At 44.3% G+C, this 20,379-nt stretch overlaps 1 protein-coding gene across 2 annotated transcripts in view; it reads right to left on the minus strand.

Moving 5' to 3' along the window:
• Positions 1–12,577: 12,577 nt before the first annotated feature.
• The window catches only part of EDEM3 (ER degradation enhancing alpha-mannosidase like protein 3), a 49,462-nt gene continuing 41,660 nt past the window's right edge, over positions 12,578–20,379 (minus strand). For both annotated transcript variants that reach the window (XM_067535071.1, XM_067535072.1), the window contains 3 exons: positions 19,768–19,933; positions 18,470–18,655; positions 12,578–16,687 (listed from right to left, as the gene is read on the minus strand). In XM_067535071.1, the coding sequence (XP_067391172.1) occupies positions 16,281–16,687; positions 18,470–18,655; positions 19,768–19,933 (759 nt within the window). In that variant the 3' untranslated portion in view covers positions 12,578–16,280. The remainder of the gene's footprint in view (positions 16,688–18,469; positions 18,656–19,767; positions 19,934–20,379) is intronic.

Genomic DNA, 20,379 nt, shown 5'->3' on the forward strand with positions numbered 1-20,379 from the left:
CACCTTATCTTCATAATGTAGACAAGGCCTAAGATGCTGCGTGAGTACCTTTCCCAGACCTGAAGAAGAGCTCTGTGTGCCTCGAAAGCTTGTCTCTCTCGCCACCTGAAGATCCAATAAAAGATATTGCCTCACCCCCTTGTGTCTCTGATATCCTGGGGCCAGCATGGCTACCACACACTGCACACAGCTTCAGCTGTTCTGTTGTTGTGCAATAGTAGTAATCAGCCTCCAGTGGTCATCTGATGGGTGCCTGGAGCTCTCCTCCTAATAACCCGTATAATGACACGAGGAGGCATTTCTTTCCGAATGGTATGTTTTCCTCTCCATAAATGTCAGATCATCCGAGAAGGAGAATCCTCTCAGTGGATTTGAGCTTGGAAGACACTGAGTGCCCTCCACTCCCACTGAGGTCAATGGGAGTTGAGGGCACTCAGCATTGGGCAGGATCTGAATAAAATGCAGTGGCTCTTTTTCTTGTGTATGGCTTACTGGGCTAGGTGGCCAGCTATCATCTGAAGGGATGCCTGGCATTTAGAGAATTTTTTTTTCTTCTCCATTTCATACCTGATGGCTAATGGGCCTTTTAATAAATACATTTTATACCTCTGTGAAAATCTCCTTGCCATGAATTGCAGATTGATGGGAAGGATCCCAGAATCCTCTCGGTTAGTAATGGGCTACACAGGAGAAAATATGTTAACCTCTTCTTCTTCCTCTAGCCAGAAGAGATTCCCTAGGCCCCAGTAAGATGCCTGGGCCTTAGTCCTCCGTTTATTGGCATGTCCATATGACAGAGTGGAGTTAGGAGATAGAATTTGTTGGGGATGTGTCTTGCCATATTGACTCTGGGAGAAGTGATTTTGTGAGGAGTCAGGGCACCACTAATAGTTATTTTTGTGTGGCTGAAATCAGGCCATTGTAAACACCCTCCCCAATAGGGTGGTGGAATAGGTGAGGGGTTGCTGGCTAGTAGGGGGTGCTCCGCTCATGCAGGAGTGGGTAGTTACAGCCTTGTGTTCCATAGGGTTTCCTTTTGAGGGAGCCCCATCCCCAGTAGCACAAAGGCTTTTTTTGGAGCAGGGTGGGGTGTGGGCAGTATGTCTGCCATAGCAGCTATGGATGAGCAGATAAAAAGGGGAAGGATACATTCTCCACCGGCCCTTGTGCACAAAACTTGTTTGACTCTGGGTTGATGCAGGGGAAAGGATTTGAGCCTTTGTGTGCAGACTTCTGACTTCCTCACACATTCTCCAGCTGAATCCTTGTTTCCTCGAGAATTCATACCTTGTTTCTTTACAGAGTGTTTGGTTCGTTAAACCCCAGTGCAAGACTGAACAGACTAGAGATTTTGAAACTGATATTAGAAAGATGCCTTCAATGCAGCTTCAAACTAGCGCTGTGCATTTCACCTAGCTATGCATTAGTGGCTGTTCACTGGTAATGAAGTCCATTCAGTTGCCCTAGGTTGCAGATGTTTCAGCTAATGGGGCAATTGGTTCATCATCTGCAAACAACTGAAGTCTCCCTGAGCAGCACCATTCTGTAGCTGTAGTAGAACTGACTCTATTAAGCTGCCTGAACTCTTATACTATCTTGCTAGTATTGTAAAATTACAAAACTGTGTCCACTTTCAGAGAAGTGGCAGCTAGTGGTTAGAGCAGAGCATGGGGAATTGGTAGTTTTGCCTTCCATTCCTACCACAACATGCTGTGTGATAAATTTGTTGCTAACTCATCTCTGCCAGCTTACCTGTCTGTTAAAGAGGTATAGTAAAACATAGAGATCCCAACATCTTGGCTATTCTAAAGGCCTGAGATCCAGCCAGCTGCTGGGCACCTTCAACTCGCATTTAAGAAAATGCATGTTGAGGGCTCCTAGCATGTTCCATGAGCTGGCCGTACACAGAATGCTAATGAATCATGACTTTTTAAGACTGCCTTTTAAAGGAATTTTAGAGTTGGTCCTTATTTTTGGATTCAAATGGATGACAGTTTAGTGCAAACTAAAGAGTATATTCTAAATCAAAAACAGAGAATTATCACCAGAATTATGTGCTCAGTATCAAAGATTTTATAATGAAAACAACCCTCCTCCCCTACCATTCTCAGTGTGATGGCGGCCTCTAGTGTTCTCTTAAACTCTCTCCTTGCTCTCATCCAAGTCAGATCTTTAATAACAAAAATACAAACAATAAAAATAGAGGACCTAAAAATACCTTTCACTGCCGTTACTCCCAGTTCAGCACAGGGAGCCTTGGCAATGAGGAGTTGTCTGCATCTCACTTTGTAATGAAATGAATGGGTTGGTTTGTGCAGAACCCCTTCCCTCTACTGGATGAAACATAAAATTTGTTCAAGTTGCTATTGCTTTCACAAGAGGGATTGTTTTATGGGGTAATTCTGATGTGGCTGTGCGGTGCCCCTGCTGGGGGTCTCACTGTGTCTGTGTGTTTTGGCAGAATTAACTCCTTATAGCAAAAGAATGACTAGTTTAAAAAAGTTACTCCATCTTTACCCAGTGTTCATATTTACGCAATGGGCAATACATACTCCCTGCATATGTATAAGAATCTGCATGCCATTATCCAGCTTTAAAAAAAACAAACATGTCATGTCATCCTCAGTTCCTTGTTACACTCCTCTCTATGGTGTCTACACGTGTCAGATATTTGGGGAGGATTGTCCTAATTTACTCAGCTTTTCCTGTTTTAGTCTTTTCTCATGGGTTAAATGCTTCCAGTCCCTTAGTCCTGATGTTGCTCTCCTCTGACTTTCCCCTCCGTTAATCAGTCTTTCTGGCAGTGAGGTGCCCAGAACTGAGTGCAGTATCTGGGGCGGTATAAACAGAGACAGTGCCTCACCTTCCCATTCCACAATGTAAGAACTCTTTATATGTGGTAAAGTCTCATTAACTTGTTGTGTGCATCTGGAGCGCATTGCAAGACGAAAGCTAATTTGTTTTATTACGTTACTCCCTACAGTCTGTTACTTGGGCTTCTCCTCGCAGGGCATACATGCAGACCCACCAGACACTACTGTTCCAAAGCTCTGAGCCTCGGCCTCCATTGCGTGCAGGAATCCCGGCAGGCAATCGTCCCAAAGAGCCATCATTACTATGGTAGGTAATTTAAGATTATTTTTTGTTAAGATAAATTGGGAAGGGTTGTGGCAAGTATGCATGCATGCACTTAAACTGCTGGTTTCTTCCGTCTCATATCCTAAGTGAAGACATTAAATAGGACTGGCCCACAGACATTGTCAGAGTACCTGCACCATTCCATCTTTCAATAAGTAAATGGTTTATTAAATAGCTGGGATAGGACTGAGAATACTTTATCCCTAACAAGTGGCTGAACACAGTTAAAATGAAACTTGCCTCCAGCTCCCGGTTAGGTCAGAATTCTTTTTAAAGTTGCAGTTTTGCTGATATTGGGGGGAGTTTTTACAGAAATACTGTAGAGCCATAACAATAGGGCTGCTTTAAATAGGAAGATAGATTATTATAGTAGAGACAGTCCCTTAAACAGGTTATTTGTCTCGAACTGGAAGATTCCCATGTTGGGGATAGGCCTACACAATCCATCGCTGAGCTGGAACTCCTATCTGACCGTTGGCAGTTAGCGCTCTGGGCATACACGCTCCTTGTGTTGTTGAATGTTCAGACCCAAGATTCTCCAAGAAACTTAGGGGCTGCTCTTCAATTCTTTCTTTTAATTCAAACTCCATCACTTGGACTTCCAAAAAGCAGGGCTGGATCATATGGAGCTGTATAGGAAATCATATTAAAGAACTTGTTACAACTGAGGAAATGTTTCACTTTGGTTATTGTCTACAGAGAGCCACATTCCAAAAATTTGACTAGCAGCAAGCTTTGTGGAAGTCTAATAAAAAAAAAAACAACCAACCACATAGACCATCCAGATTTTTAGGCTATACTTTAAGAGTAGTTGTATGTGAAAGAATGGACGATACTCTGTATAGCAGCTGTGCATTAGATTTTAGACAAGCAGGGTGATTAGAGATAGGCAAAATTTTTTCAGTGAATAGTACATTAGCTGGAAAATGCATTTTAGGGGGTACTAAAACTATTTGTGAATTCAGATTAAATTTGGCAAATGGTTTTTTGGTCCAAAAAAACCCCCAAAACACCTTTTTTGCAAAAGTGAAAATTGTTTGGTTTAACCAGTTAGAAACATTTCAATCCTTCATTTCACAACTTTTCATTTTGAAAATTAGCTATGTTTAAACAAACATGAAAAACACCCAAAGAGAAATGAAAAACTGAACATTTCGTTTTCAGTTTTGTTTTGTTTCCCCCCCCCAAATTTCAGCTGTGTTTCAATCTGAAATTTAAATTTTCAGTTCTGTTTTGGTAAGAAAAATTAAGTTTTGGTTTCAAACAGATTTTTTGGATCTTTTGGTTGGTCCCCTAAACTGAAAAAATCAATTATTTGCTCAGTTCTAGTGGCAATTGCTTTGGCTTTGTGGCTTGAGAAATGAGACACTCAACCAGACCCTTAATTATAAATCAGGGTTACTTACCAGTAACTGTTGTTCTTTGAGATGTGTTGCTCATATCCATTTCAATATAGGTGTGTGCACGCCCCGTGCACAGATTCCTGGAACTTTTTTCCCCTTAACAAGCCCTGTAGGGTCAGCTCAGGTGCCCCCTGGAGTACCGCGCTCATGCCGCGGTACATAGGGTGCCGCCGATCCTGCGGGCCCTCAGTCCCTTCTTTCTGCCAACTCCGACAGTGGAGACGAAGGGTGGGTGTGGAATGGATATGAGCAACACATCTCGAAGAACAACAGTTACCGGTAAGTAATTCTGTTTTCTCTCTTCGAGTGATTGCTCATATCCATTCCAATAGAGGTGATTAAATAGCCATACCTTGGAGGTGGGTAGGAGTCATCATTGAGTGGCTCTCACCAGCACAGCCCTGCCGAAGCCCCCATCCTCTCTCGCCTGCTGTACAATGGCATAGTGGGAAGTGAAGGTGTGGACCGATGACCAGGTCGCTGCTCTGCAGATGTCCTGCAGGGGCACTTGTTCCAGGAAGGTCACTGATGAGGCCTGGGCTCTGGTTGAGTGTGCTGTTACAGCTCCTGGGAGTGGCACCTTTGCCCGCTCGTAGTAGGTCTTGATGCAGGCGGTGATCCAGGTGGAGATGCGCTGGGTGGAAACGGATGAGCCTGTCATCCAGTCCGCCACTGCCACAAACAGTTGCAATGACTTCCGGAACGGCCTGGTCCGCTCGATGTAGAAGGCCAAGGCTCGTCTGATGTCCAGCGAATGCCATCTCCGCTCCTCCTCCGAACCGTGTGGTTTAGGAAAGAACACTGGGAGGAAGATATCCTGGTTATAATGCAACTGGGACACAACCTTAGGCAGGAACGCCGGGTGGGGTCTCAGTCGGACCTTATCTTTATAGAAAACCGTGTAGGGAGGCTCTGAGGTCAATGCTCTTATCTTGGAGACCCTCCTAGCCGATGTAATGGCCACCAGGAAGGCTATCTTCCAGGAGAGGACGAGCAGCGGGCATGTAGCCATGGGCTCGAAGGGGGGTCCTGTCAACATGGCGAAGACCAGGTTCAGATCCCAGGGAGGCATCGGGTCATGAACCTGCGGGTATAGCCTCTCCACCCCTTTGAGGAACCTGACTGACATGGGGTGGGAGAATAGAGACCACCCTTCCATCGGCTGGTGAAAGGCTGAGATGGCTGCCATGTGCACCTTCAGGGAAGCCAGTGCTAGACCCTGGAGCTTCAGATGGAGGAGATACTCCAAAATCACCTGTATGGGTGAACAGCTCGGTGGGATACCCCGGGACTCCGCCCAACAGGTAAAACGCTTCCACGTGGCCCAGTACACCACCTGAGTGGAAGGTTTTCTGCTGCACAGCAGAACCTGCTGGACCTGTATGGAGCAGGCTTTCTCTCCCTCCGTCAGCCACAGAGTCTCCATGCCGTCAGGTGGAGAGAGTCCAGGTCCGGGTGCAGCAGGCGACCCTGGTCCTGGGAGAGCAGGTCGTAGTGCCTCAGGAGCGGGATCGGCGTGGTGATGGACAGGTCGAGCAGCAAGCTGTACCAGTACTGCCTTGGCCAAGCTGGACGATCAGTATGATGTCCGCCCTGTCCCTCTTAATTTTCAAGAGGACTTTGGGCAGCAGCGGAATGGGGAGAAACGCATACATGAGGGTCCCTGTCCAGTCTAGAAGGAATGCGTCGAAGAGGAAACCCAGCTCGCGACCTCAGAGTGAGCAGAACCTCGGGCATTTCCTGTTCCAGGATGCGAACAGGTCCAGTTGGGGAAACCCCCCACTTGTGGAAAATGGAAGTCACCACCTCCGGGTGCAGGGACTAGTCATGGCGGGGTAAGGACGACCTGCTGAGGCGATCCACCTCGTCATTCCTGACCCCCCGGGAGCTGAGAGGAAGATATGTGGAAGTTGTGCCTCACCGCAAAGTCCCAAAGACGAATGGCCTCCTGGCAAAGAGCTGAGTAGCATGCTCCCCCCCGCCTGTTCATATAGAACATGGCCGCCGTGTTGTCCGTGAGGAACTGGACCATTCTGCCCCTCAAGAATCTGAGGAAGACCTTGCAGGCCAAGAGTACTGCCCTGAGCTCCCTGACATTGATGTGAAGACACCTCTTGTCTGTTGACCAGAGCCCCTGGGTGCTCAGGTCACTGCTGATGTGGGCCCCCCATCCCACGTCTGAGGTATCTGTAATTAGGGTTACTGAGGGAACCAAGTCTCTGAGGGGTCACCCCTCAGAACTTCCCCTGGGTTGGTCCACCAGACCAGAGAAGTCAGTACCTGCGTGGGAACTGTTACTAAAGAGTAGCTGGCTGGCACATACACCGAGGCCAACCATGCCTGGAGAGGCCTGAGTTTGAGGCGAGCCAACCTCACCACCTACGTACAGGCTGCCATGTGTCCCAACAGCTGGAGGCAGTGTCTGGCTGTTGTCGTGGGGGACCTGTGGAGATCAGCGATTATGGCAGTCATCGCCTTGAAGCGAGGCTGTGGGAGGAAGGCTCTGGCCTGGGTGGCATCCATGGTGGCCCCGATGAATTCTATGTGCTGTACCAGGGTGAGCGTGGACTTCTGCTTATTGATGAGCAGCCCCAGTCTGGTGCATGTCATGCAGGTGAGTGCTAGGCTGTTCCTCACATGGGCCCTGGACCTGCCCCAGATCAGCCAGTCGTCCAGGTATGGGAAGATCTGGACCCCTTTGTGGCGCAGGTGGGCTGCCATGACCGCCATGCATTTTGTAAAGACCCTGGGGGTGGATGAGAGGCCAAAGGGCAGGGTCGAGAACTGGTAGTGGCAGCCAGCTACCATAAACCTGAGGAACCTTCTGTGACCGGGGAGGATAGAAATATGAAAATATGCGTCCTTTAAATCGAGGGCAGCATACTAGTGCCCTGGATCTAGGGCAGGAATGATGGATGCTAGGGAAACCATGAGGAACCTGAGGTGTCTGTTAAACTTTTTCAGACAGCGGAGGTCTAGTATCGGCCTCAGGCCTCCTTTGACCTTGGAGATTAGGAAGTACCATGAATAAAATCCCCTTCCATAGCTCCGAGCAGGAGGAGGGAGTTGACCTCCTGTATGAGGAGTTGCTCGTGAGGGGGGTCGCTGAAGAGGGACGGGATAGGGGGAGAGTCCGGGGGGAAGGCTGTAAGTTGCAGGGCATAGCCCCCGAGGACCTAGTGGTCCATAGTGACAGTTTTCCACTCGGCATAGTACAGCTGGAGCCTGTGGGCAAAGGGTCAGGAGAGATCCAGGGGGAAAGGAGAAGTGCCACCCTCGTGCGCACAGTCAAAACTGGTGTTTGTTACTCTGGCCCTTGCCTGGGACCCCGGGTGGTTGCGGCGATTGGGTGCTCGGTCCTGACCTCTCCTAGGCTGGGCAGGTCTGGGGGGCAGCCTGGGAGGGGGCTGAGGCTACCTCTGGGCCTGAGGCGGAGACGGGCGTCCCAAGACCTGCGGGATATAGAGCCCTAAGGACCTCAGTATAGCCCGGGAGTCCTTCAGGGCATGGAGCTTTCCATCTGTCTTATAAGAGAAGAGGCCAGCACCATCGAATGGTAGATCTTGGCTGGCTTGCTGGACCTCTTGGGATAGCCCCGATGCCTGGAGCCAGGAGCAGCGGCGCATGACGATGGCCGAAGCCATGGCCCTGCTGGTGGAGTCCACCGCATCGCTGGCAGTCTGTAAGGCCGCTGCCTCCACTGCAGCACCCTCCTGGGTGATAGTGGTGAAGTCCGCAGCCTGGTCTGGGGGCAACACCGGGGCAAACCTCTGCAGCAAGGACCACAAGTTGAGGTTATACCCCCCGAGGAGCACCTGGTGGTTTGCAATCCTCAGCTGCAGGGGCGCAGTGGAATAAATCTTGTGGCCAAAGAGATCTAATTTTTTGCTGTCCTTGTCTTTAGGGGTGTTGCCCTGGCCGCCCTGCCAATCCCACTGGTTAGCGGTGTCGACCACCAAAGCCCCGGGGTAGAATGCATATACAAAAAGTCAAACCCCTCCTTGAGGACATAATATTTTCGCTCAGTGCCCTTGGGGGTGGGGGCCACCGAGGATGCAGTCTGCCAGAGGGCTTTGGCTAATTTCATGACCCTCTCAGGCACCGTCAGGGCAGCTCTTGATGGCCCTGCCAACCCAGATACCCCAAAGAGGGGGTCCTCCTCCTCGGATATCTCTTTGAGCTCCAGATTGAGGTTGCTCGCCACTCTTTTAAGAAGGTCCTGGTGAGCCTGGAAGTCGTAGAGGGGAGCTCTGTGGTCCCTGGCAGCCGCATTGTCCGGGGACGAGGAGGAGGAGGACTGCGGGAGGGGCCTCGTGGAGGGACCCTCCTCGGGGTCCGAACCCTCATCAGAGGGGTGGCCCTGGTCCGACTGACTCGGAGGTGGGGGCACTGGCTTGGCCACCAAGGAGTGGACTGATGTGGTACCCTGGCCCACCTGGGTACCTCAAGGCCCCCAGATGGTGCCTGCTGGGTTGCCTCTAGAGGGCAGCCCCAGGACCCAGAGCCACTGGATCGATGTTTGGGTTCCTGGGTGGTGAATGGCTCCGAGATGACGATGACGAGGACGACTGCCGGTGCCGTCGGGGGGGACGAGCTGCTGGAGGAGCTGGATGATGCTCACCTCCTCCGCCTCGAGCTCTTGTGGTGACACTTCCCATCTCGGGACTGGGAGCGGTGTTGCCGTGGTGCCGACTGTGAACGTGATCAGCTCCTCGGCGCCGCAGCAGTTGGCGCCAAAGCAGGCTGCTCAGGTGTCGGGGCAGCCGGTGCCTGATGATGGCGCGGACTGCATGCCGGGGATCTTGACCAGTGCTGTCTGCGCGTCGGGCTGCGCACCGGGTTGGAGATCGGTGCTGAGCAGGGCTCTGTACCAGGGTATGAGAGCTGGAGCTGTGACCCCTGTGCGAGGTGGAACTGGAGCAGCAGCGTCTCGCACATGTACCTCTCAACCGCCCTTGGTGCCGCGGAGCTCGACGACTCCGGGTTGGAGCTAGGAGGGGAGCCCGCACTCTTGACCTTCCTTGACTGTCTGGGGGGAGACCTTGACTCCTGTCTCCGCCACCCACCGGGGGCACCCAGGGCGGGTTTTCCCCAAGACACCTGTCCCTGCCCCCTCGGACGAGGGGGGGATGGAGGCATGGGTATGCCCCTGAGGGCGTGTGCCGCTGCAAATGCCTCCGGTGTCGACGGTCCCCAACCCCCAGGAGTCGGGGGAGGCTCCCTGCGAAGAGATGCACGTGGCTGGGGCATCTCTTGAGTCACCCCTTGCTGTACCGGTCACAGGGGGGAGTCCATGTGGGCGGCCTCGGGCCACTTCTTTTCTTCGGCACCGCAGGCTTCGGTACTGGTGGAGCACTCCGCACCAAGGAGATGCTCGGTGTTGCCAGAGATCGAGATGGTTCGGAGTCCGGGCGGAGTACGGACTCCATCAGTATCGCCTTCAGCCGGGCGTCCCGCTCTTTCTGGGTCCGGGGCTTGAAGGCCTTACAGATCCTACACGTCTCTTTTCTATGGAGCTCTCCGAGGCATCGGTCGTGAGGGTCACTCACGGGGAAAGCCTTTGCGCATGCAGTGTAGGCTTTAAAGCCGGTGGAGCCGGGCATGGCTCAACCGTAAGCTATCTAACTTACTAATCAACAACTACTTAACTCGAACAATGAACCGTACTAGAACGCTAAAGGGGTGCTACTTGCTACAGCAAGAGGCAAACGTTCCAGCAATCATAACAGGCGGAAAGAAAGAACTGAGGGCCCACAGGGTTGGTGGTGCCCTATGTACTGCAGCATGAGTGCGGGGCTTGCTAAGGGGAAAAAAGTTCCACGAATCTGTGCACAGGGTGCGTACACACCTATATTGAAATGGATATGAGCAACACATCTCGAAGAGAGAACATGTCTTGGTGCAAAGTGTTACATAGCTGCGGGTTTATATCCATAAGCTACAAATAAACTAGGCAACCTTTTAATTGAACAGACTATATTAAAATAATAGCTCAGTGCTCTCTTGACATACAATCTATGTTGTTTAGTTTAAAATGCTGCATTGGTGCAACTGTGCCACTGTAGTGCTTAAGTAAGTGAAGATGCTCCTATGCCAACAGGAGAGCTTCTCCCATTGGCGTAGTTAATCCACTTCCGCAAGAGGCAGTAGTTGTGTCAGCAGAAGCAGCCCTCCCACCGCTAGCACTACCAACATCGGGGGTGAGGTTGGTATAACTATGTTGCTCAGGGGTGTGGATTTTTCACACCCTTGAGCGACAGAGTTACACGGATATAATTCAGTAGTATAGACCTGGGCTTGGTCTTTGTTGGTAATTCTTGTGGTTTGGATGAACGGGAGAGACTGTTAGATAAAATCTTCAAATGTGGATGGAAGGTCACTCTACCAGGGAAAATAGTGTATGATGGAACGCCCACTAGCTTAATTTGCTCTCCATCCTACTTGTTTTATTGAAATCAGGGAGGGGAGTTATCTAAAAAGATTTGCTTCATCAATGTGTTGAGGGCTAGGTTTAAATCTCATGGGTATGGGTCTATGAAAAGCTGGAAAGGCGTGCCTAGCTTCTTGAGAAATCTCTTCACTGCAAAATGACTGAACAGAGTGGAGTCTTGAAAAGAAATCTGCAGCAAGGTGGACTCTGTCAGTAGTAGGAGCTAGGATGATTGCAGACTCAAGCTCAGTCTAGTTGCTGAGTGCCCCATAGAGAATCTTTTCCATTTTGCAGCCTGTGTTTGTCTAGGAGAAGAATTACAGCTTCTTGGTAACTATTGTGCTTACAATCCAATCATGTTAAGGCTTCAAAATCCAAACTGGTAGTTGTAGGGATTTCAGGTCCAGGTGTAGAATGCTTCCTTTTAAAAAATGAGTAAGCTAGGAATATGATATGCATTAATAGCTTAAGAGTAAGATTTCCTACCTATAAAATATTCTTGCTATGAGAAGTGGGCTTCTGGGTCATACCTACTCCAGCCTTCTCATTAACTGCAGCTGCTCTTAAGGAACATAGAGCAAAGTGCTACTACCCCACAGTTTATCAGTTGTTTTAGAAGATTGGGAATACCCCATGCATCCATTGGCCAGTTTAATGAAGATAAGTCACCACACAGTAAAGGATTGGAGTCACAGACGCCAAGCAATCAAATAGGCTGAATTTTTTCTGGCCAGTGGTCAGTGCCAAGCATAATGATGTAGGTAGGTTAAGCATTTCAAAAACTTTCAGGACTAGTTAAGAGGAGAGAGAGTAGCTGAGATGATCACTACATCCTAAGAGGCGTAGGAAAAGGTTCCTATTCTCTTGAGGATTCATTCTTCAGAAAGAAGTGCAGAACCTATTAGACTTTACAGCCAGAATGGACTATTACAAGCATCTGATCTTGCTATCTATATAATACAGGCCACAGACTTTTACCTAGTAATTTGTGCATCAAGCCTATCAGTTGTGGTTGACCTAAAGGATACTTTTCAGTAAGGCATCCAATCTTGACTGAAAGTCTTCATGTGAGGGAGACCCCACCACATCCCTGGGTAAGTTGTTCCAATGTTTTAATTACCCACACTGGTAAATTCAGGCTAGAAATGAGGTTATTTATCCATTGTGGAGCCTTGCAGGAGACCTGGGTTTGGGAGGAGGGGTGAGCCCCTGCTCATCTATGCCAACAAAGCACAAGGACCTTGGCCAAGCACCTCCCTGGCACAAATGAAGCTCATTATATATGGGTCCACTATGGATATTACAGAAGGGTATCATTTGCAGCAGGTTATCTTGCTAGCCATACTGCTACTGAGTGTTACTCCCTCTCGACTGGGAGACTAAAAGCTGTTAAACTGGAAGATTACAGCCCCATTACACTTAACTAATTAAACAGGTAGAGTAGGTTGACAATATTTTTTGGCAGCCAGAAGGAAATGAACCATGGCTCCTTCTATATCGTTTGGTACTGAGAGGCATGAAGCCCTAATGGCAAAGCTGTCTAGAAAGTCATGGACCATGCAGGCAATTCTCAAAGAACTAAATGTTCGTTGATTACTTAAGGCAGTTTGACCAGAATATTTACATATTTTATTAAATCTTTACAATCAGCAATTATAATCCAGTACACAATTATATACAAGGATTATATACATTTTAGGCCGGACTTTTACATCACAGTACACAGTTGCCCTTAGAAATATTGTATACACTTATCACCAGACAGTAAAACCAACAGTAGTGTTACAGCACCTGTTAAAAGATATTTCATAAATTACATCATAAGAAAATATACAGATGTAAATTGGGCTGGTAAAAAATCCTATAAAATCTGAACATACAATTTTTCATTCACAGAATGTTTTTTCTATGTTCTGACTGAAGCCTTTGCAGAAGATATCCTCTTAACATTTAGTACGATCCCAACACACACTGTTTCACTGACTAAAGCTAAGCCTTCAGCTAAAACCATGGTGGGAGGAGGACAAACAATGCTGATCTTATTTTAAAACTTCATCATGAAACAGTATATGTAAATAGAGAATATGCCTAGAACATCAAGAGATATTAAATTGGCTACTTTGAATTACATGAGGGAATAAAATGTTGTAGGTCTAAATAAGAATCCTAAACTCTTCACTGTTCTAGTTAACCAAATAGCAAAGTACAGCAGGGAAATATACATGGGATATTGACTTACAGTGATGTAAGAGCACTATTCTCTGAGCACAATGAAAGTTTTAAAAAAAATGGAAAAGTACACCCTATTCCCCTCTCCAAAATTATCTTCTGTTCAACCATACATTCCTTTTGTTTTTTTAAGAGGGCATTGACATGCTACAGAAATCTTTATTGTATTCTTAGTGATATGAAGAGGTTAAAACAAAAGCCTATTTCCATCTTTATTAGGAAATACAAAGTTAAGTGAAAAAACCTGAATAAAATTGTCCCCTAATTTATCCATTTCTTTTCCAAAAGGTCAATTTTACCTGATTCAGTTCTGTAAACCACTCTTTTGTCAGCCATGGATCTATGGCTGTCAGAGTCACTTAAAAAGGTAAAGTTAAACTATCTGAAAAAAGGGGACAACATTTATCTGAGAGAGATCACCACTCAATAGATGCTTCAAAAATTACATCAAGGGATTGTTTTATATTCCCTCCTTTGAATTCAGAGATTATTGTCTGTGCCTGTGTCAGAACTGTTGTGCAGGTATTTACAATTAATATAAGGTTGTCAGTCATGAAAGATGACCTTGTGGTGACAGGGGGAGTTAGAGCAGGGGTTCTCAAACTTTTTTTGCTGAGGCCCCCTTTGAAAATATTTCAGGCTGTGACAAAAGGGATGAGCTCCCCATGCTGGCATGCATAGGAGGCTGACAACTCCATTTGAGAACCCCTGAGTTAAAGCACTAACTTCTAATAACGTTCCTAAAGACAAATTTTAGAGTTAAAAAAATACATCATTTTCTGCAGGAAGGAACTGAAAACTTTAGCTGTCATATTAAGTTTAAGATGTAATTTGACAAACACTGTTAATGTAATATCCAGAGAACCACTTTACCTATAATCCTTAAAATACCTAAATGGACCTATTCCACTGAGAGACTAGAGAACATAAACACAGAGCCTGTGCAGCTTTTATTAGTAGAGGCTACATCTAAGAGAGTTAGAATAAAAACCCTCATTAGTGGCACTAGGCGTAGACATTTGCAAATATTTAACTCCTTTTTAAAGTTAAGGTTTCTGAACTACACCAGCTCAGGGTCCTGATGGTGCAATTGGCCCCTTGCAGCCACATCACCTTTTTCCCAGGAAACCCCACACTAAAGTCAGTGGGTTCTGTGGCCATACAGGGCATGCCTCAACTGCAGGATCTGGGCACCCAAGTTACAAAGGACACTTCAAAGATTTTGATCACAGAAGCCTTTTAGGAATAATCCCCCCTTTTAAAATTAAACCCTCAGTCTAAAATGACAAAGTATTAAGCCCAAAACCTTCACAGTTATTTGTGCAAATTAAAACATTTTAAAAGTTAAATATTTAAAAGGACACTTATTCACTAATCCCCTACTACACTTCACTATCTCAAAGTTAAGTACGCCTCTATTCACTTCAATTGTCATTCAATTTCTGTATAGTATTATGATTGACTGACATGCTCTCAAAAGGTGCTTGTGCATTTTGATACTCTGGAGAGCAAGTGTCACTGTCAGATTACATGTATACAACATTTGTCTAGGACTTGCAATCGTATTGTAGGTGAATATACGTAAGTACAATACAGTATGGCTGTACTGATTTACATTTGCATATTCGGCACATTTACACCAGTAAAATGAAAGGTGCACTTCAGATGGGGGTACATCTGTCTTCTATTGTAAAGACTATATATAAATATAAACTATCGGTTTTAGCCTGGTGCATAATATAGGCAGTGTTCGTTAATTTTCTCTTCTTTGAAAAGGAAAAAACAGATTAATGAAATACTAAAATGAACCATAATTAACTGAAAACCAGTCTATATATTATCAATTTAAGCTAGATTTTTGGCAGTTTTACTTTGGACACAGTTAAGCTAACTGCTTCTTGTTTGCTTAAACAGATCTGTAGTTTAATTAGAGGACACTTCTGAAAACATGATAAATTAGGACCCATACTTACCTGTTTAAAAAAAAAACAAAAAACCCCACAACCCAGAAGCCCAAAAGTATCTTCTCAATTATTCTTTGACTTCATAGCACTACATTTTGAACTATGGACCGAGCAGCTAAAGGTGTTTGTTGCACTTCATTATTGATACTGGTCGTCTTCCCCAAAGTGTCACATAAGTGGTGGTGATGTAAGGCTGACAGTTAAATATAGATTTTTGTAGAGAAAACAGAAATTGTCATTCAAATTCTCATCTATTGAGTATCTATTTTCACAGAACAATAATAATGCTAAGTTCTGTGTCTTGGGTAACTTTCAGCATGGAAGGCCCAAATGGAAAAAGTGTATTAAAATGTGTTTTTCCCAGTTTACCTTAATTCAAGTAACAATCTTCATAAATCATTGTGAACCTTTATGTACTAGTGCTCTAGTTAGCAAAGCTTTAATTTTCCTAAAAGAGCTTTTTACCTTTGGTTTATACAGCCTCTCTCTTGCTGAAATAAGAACAAAAGAGGAAAAATCCAAGTCATCTTGGTCATTCTTCAAAACAACAGATGGAAGGAGTGATGAGCAACACTGCTATATCTCATTAGGATATAAATGTCAGGACAAATTGAGCTGATTCTAGCTGTCTTAAAGACATTACGGGCTGGAAATGTTTTACAGTTTCACCTATTGCTCTCCCTAACGGCCTTTATCAGTGAAACTGCACCTTCACTTCAACTACAATAGCCTCTGACTACTACCTTCAAGTGCCATAACCAGCCAACAAGTGATACATTATTCCCATTGCATTCAACTTCTACCTTTCCAGAGGCCAAGGCAATCTGCTCTCTGGAAGCCTGGAATGCAAAAAATCTGAATAATTCCCTGAATGAAACCACCTGTGTTACAGCACCATGCAACAGAGCCAAACAGTTCAATTGCACATTCCCATTTCAAAACAGGAAAAATTAAAACTATATAAATTATAACACGTGCTGAGTTTCTATTCTATTATCCAGGTGAAACCTAGTTGCTCATCACAATACTGAACAATTTCTAATTCTTGGATATTAAGCTCTCACTTTTACCCAACAAGTTCACCATTTTGTTTACCCACAGATAAGTTCTTAGAAGTCATAGTTCATCTTTTTCCATCATTTCAAATGCTTCTATATCTTCATTCCAATCTGCTAATATGGATTCCATAGGCTGGACTTTATTATCCCAATTAACATTGGAGTTGGAATCTGTCTCAGTCTTTGATTGTTCCTGAGGCTGATTATCTAATTCTGTACTTTCTGTCTCTTGAACATTAGCCTGATGGTTTTCTGTGGTACAAGACTCCTGGCTTGAAATGGAAATACTCTCACACTCTGCATCAACAGGAGATAATGAATCAAGATGAGTAACATCAGAACTTTCTTCTCCTTCAGGCTCTTGACTGACCAAGCTGAGGTCCTGAGATGTTGAAGTCTCTTCTGATCTCTGCTTATGTGAATCATTTTCAGATGACTTCTGATCCATGTTTTCCATTTCCAGATCTTTAACAAAACCAAGAGAATTTTATAAGTACTTTCAAAAGGCAATTGAAATATACTGGAAAATGACTTACATTTTATTTTCAATTGCCTCCCTTGAGCTTATTCCAGATCTCATAAAGGTACAGATTTTTATTAGTATGGAGAATATTAGTCCCTCAACTGCTGTGTATTAAGCCTTTTGCAAACACGATTCTGAATTATGAAATCAATCATTTATCATTTGCTAAGTTTAGTCAGTTTGGGATACTAACATCTGTAGTGGTTCTTCGGGGTCAGCTCCTACTCCACTGCTGTCCACCTCATAGGCATGAGTATGCACTCCAGCCTATGGCTCTTGAATTATGATACTGGAGTTTAGTGCAGATGAATGGAAGATAATGGGTAGAGCTGCAAGGTCTTCATTTGATTAAAATAATAGATTTTTACCAATTTAATTGAAATTCAGACATACTACTACATAAAACTGCACCCTAGCCTTGGCTCCCCATTACATTAATGATTTTAGAAGGTGGTTCTCCTTCAATTATGTAAATGTTCTAAAAAAACCTGACACTGCTAAATAAAGGAAAATACAGTACACCCTTGCTATAATGAATCCCAAGGAGGGGAGATGGGGATAGCTGTCAGACCCCACAGCAGCCTGCCCCACAACAGTGGGTGGAGCTGGGATCCAGGACCACGTTCACTATAGCCCATGGTTTGCTATTGCGAAGGGCATAATAGCAACGGTCTACTGTATTTTTAAGATTTCTAGGTAGTCCAAATGTACATAACTTGATTATTAATATAAGATACTTACTGCTATCAATAATGTAGTTTGGAATCATTTTACCTTTAAATATTGTTGCTGAAATTCCAATGGTAGCACAAGGAGGGGGAGAAAGCAAATATATATTAAAAATCCATAACACTTAATCCTCTTGTGTTTGGTGGAAGCGAAAGATTAATTTAATATAGGTTTGGATTTAATATTGAAGAACTACTTTGAACAGCTCACTGATTAGTATAAATAGGAGGACATGAAGGATTCTATGTGAGGAAGCCAGAAGTGCTGTAACTTTCAGTGTTTCAGCTTTGTATATACAAGGGGGGAAAAATGAGTTTACTAATGTTAGCTTACTAGAGAAGTCCAAGATCACATGCTGCTCCTCAAATAGCCTGTTTAAATAAAGCAGTATTACTGGAATTTAAACTCTGTCTAGGGGAAGGTTTGCTAAAAGAGTCTAGAAATAATCTTCTAGCCAGGCAAGCATTTTCATGGAAAATATCAGCTATTTGTGCTGATGGAATGGGTAAAGCCACATAAGCAGGATAATTAAATAAAATTACTTGTGCTGGGAGCTTTAATCCCACTGAGAACCATTTCTGCCTAGTCTTTTCAGGGAGAAAAAATAAGTCTATCTTTACAGACCTGAAGAAAATCACTTGGGACTGAGAAACATCTACAAATCAGAACCCTGAAACACACGCTGCTTATTTCCTGGCTTGATATCAAAGCAGAACATGAAAACCTTTTCCAGTAAAAATGGTTTAAGAGGCCACAACTTTAAAACAACAAAACCTGTTACCATGCTAGTCAAATTTGATCCTTAGCGTTTAAAGGTGTTAAACCAGAACTATAATGTTCACTTTTTCTGCTTGGGAAACCTTGTGTAAAGTGTCAAGTTAAATAATTTGGACAGTTATTGGGAAATTTTAAGAAACTGTTACAGTTTGCAAGAAACTAGTGTTAATGTTCAACAAATTAGAATTATGGAGGTCGTCAGACAGCAGAATTTTTACCTCTGTCTTTTGCTTTATCAGAGAGAAGCACTTCTACAGCCTCATATTCCCGGATTGCATCCAGTATAATATTTCCTTCTTTGTTGAACAGGAAGAGCATGGGGATTTTGATATCATCTGTATTCTTTCCATCACCAGCCATTTGGAATAGAGGAGCAGTGTCACTGCTGCTTCCCTCATTGTCATCTAGCCAACAGAAAGTCAGAGTAAGCAAGCTTTTCCATTATGCATAGAGTTAAGGTTGATGCTTTCTCACTTCACAGGATAATGGTAATGTTCTAAAAATGATCCTTGAACAGTAACTTCAATAGTTGGTGTGGGAATTTCAGAAAAAGTGTTGTAGTTTAATCAGAATTCCCAAGATATACGATTTTCTAACCTTATTTCCTGGTAGAGACAGCAAACACGAGGTTTGAGTGGACTGAAGTGAGTTAAGTTGTAAAAGATGAAAGGTGGAATGTATTTAATTTCTATTTGCTTATCCGAGATCGTGTTGAGGAGTTAGGGAGTGGAAGGAAATATACTTTGGCATCTCCAGCCGTTTTAATTTATTATTTTGTATTTCCAAATTGCCTCAAAAAGCAAAAAGACCCAATGATTGGTGGATGCCTGCCTGTCTGTGGAAAGTCAAGAATGGTGCTGGATGTGAAACAGCTATTTCACCAGCAGATGCATTCCTGAATGTAAAAGGTCTCAATGTCCATCATTTCAGGATTGCTACTAAACAGTTATCTATCCAATACTGAAATGATAGTGACCCAACTTTTAATAAGAAATGTAAATAGTACATTCCTCTCTAGAAAGATTAATTTTAGCTGGGAAAGCACAGACCAGGGAATGAAGAGTATAGGAAGAGCAACCTGGTTGTCATTTTACAACATTCATCTTCAAACAAAATTCATGACAAAGTGTAAAAGCCAAAGTTTTTTTTTTTTTGTTTTGTTTTTTTTTTGTTTTTTTTTTTGAAAAAAACAAGTAAATGTTTTTTTAAACTACTCAATCCTAAATATTTCAGTTCCCCAGAACCAAAGTTAACTTCTGATCTGTCAGAACAAACCCCCATCACTGAATTTCTCCACTGGTATGTTTGTCTGGTTCCATTCTTGTATGCAACAGAGATATTAAATATACACAACCCATTTGCTCCAGTAACAGGATTTCTGTACCTTGTAGTACTGACTTCTCACAACAGATGCCTGCCAGCCTTGAAAATATGCTTACATATATATACTCTAAATAACAATCTTGAAGAGAACAGGTTACATTTACACAAAACAATTAAAGATAGTTTTATTTACCAATAACAATGCCCCCTATGGCTCCAGCTTTCTGGACATTCCGAGCCTTTTCAGCAAACATGCACTGGCCTCTCTGCATCAAAGCAATTTTCTCCTTCACTGCTTCAGGATTAGTGATCTCCGAGCATCCATTATAAGGTTTACTGGTTGCAACAAATCCTCTTGTCTGTTTGAGAGATATAGTAATTTAAAATACTAGAGTCAAGCCTGTAAATGTTTCCTAATTTTAAATTTTTTTCCAGTCATCCCCAAAAAACATCCAAGGGATTCTAGCATATTAAAAGACCTTTATGCTAGATGGTCTTTACTACCAAAAATCTCCTTCATTTTAGCTTTAAGGGAACAAAGAGTAAGACAGATTCTCAAAAAAGTGGTCTAATTTTTAAACTACTTTCTTTTAACAGTTTGGCCTGATTTGGTTTTCACATAGTACAAATGCTGGCCCTGCAGCTTATAATTGCCTTTAAATATATTTAACAAAATAACTGTGATTAAGATTATATCATCACAAACCATGTGAAAGCACAGATATCCTTAGAATCTTGTTTTATAGCTAGAGTATCCCCCTTGGGCTGAAATCCTATCCCCCTTGAAGTCAATGGAAGTTTTGCT

Source organism: Emydura macquarii, unplaced genomic scaffold, assembly GCF_026122565.2.
Source record: "Emydura macquarii macquarii isolate MOO-44397 ecotype Brisbane River unplaced genomic scaffold, CSIRO-AGI_Emac_v2 contig_3477, whole genome shotgun sequence".
Taxonomy (NCBI): domain Eukaryota; kingdom Metazoa; phylum Chordata; order Testudines; family Chelidae; genus Emydura; species Emydura macquarii.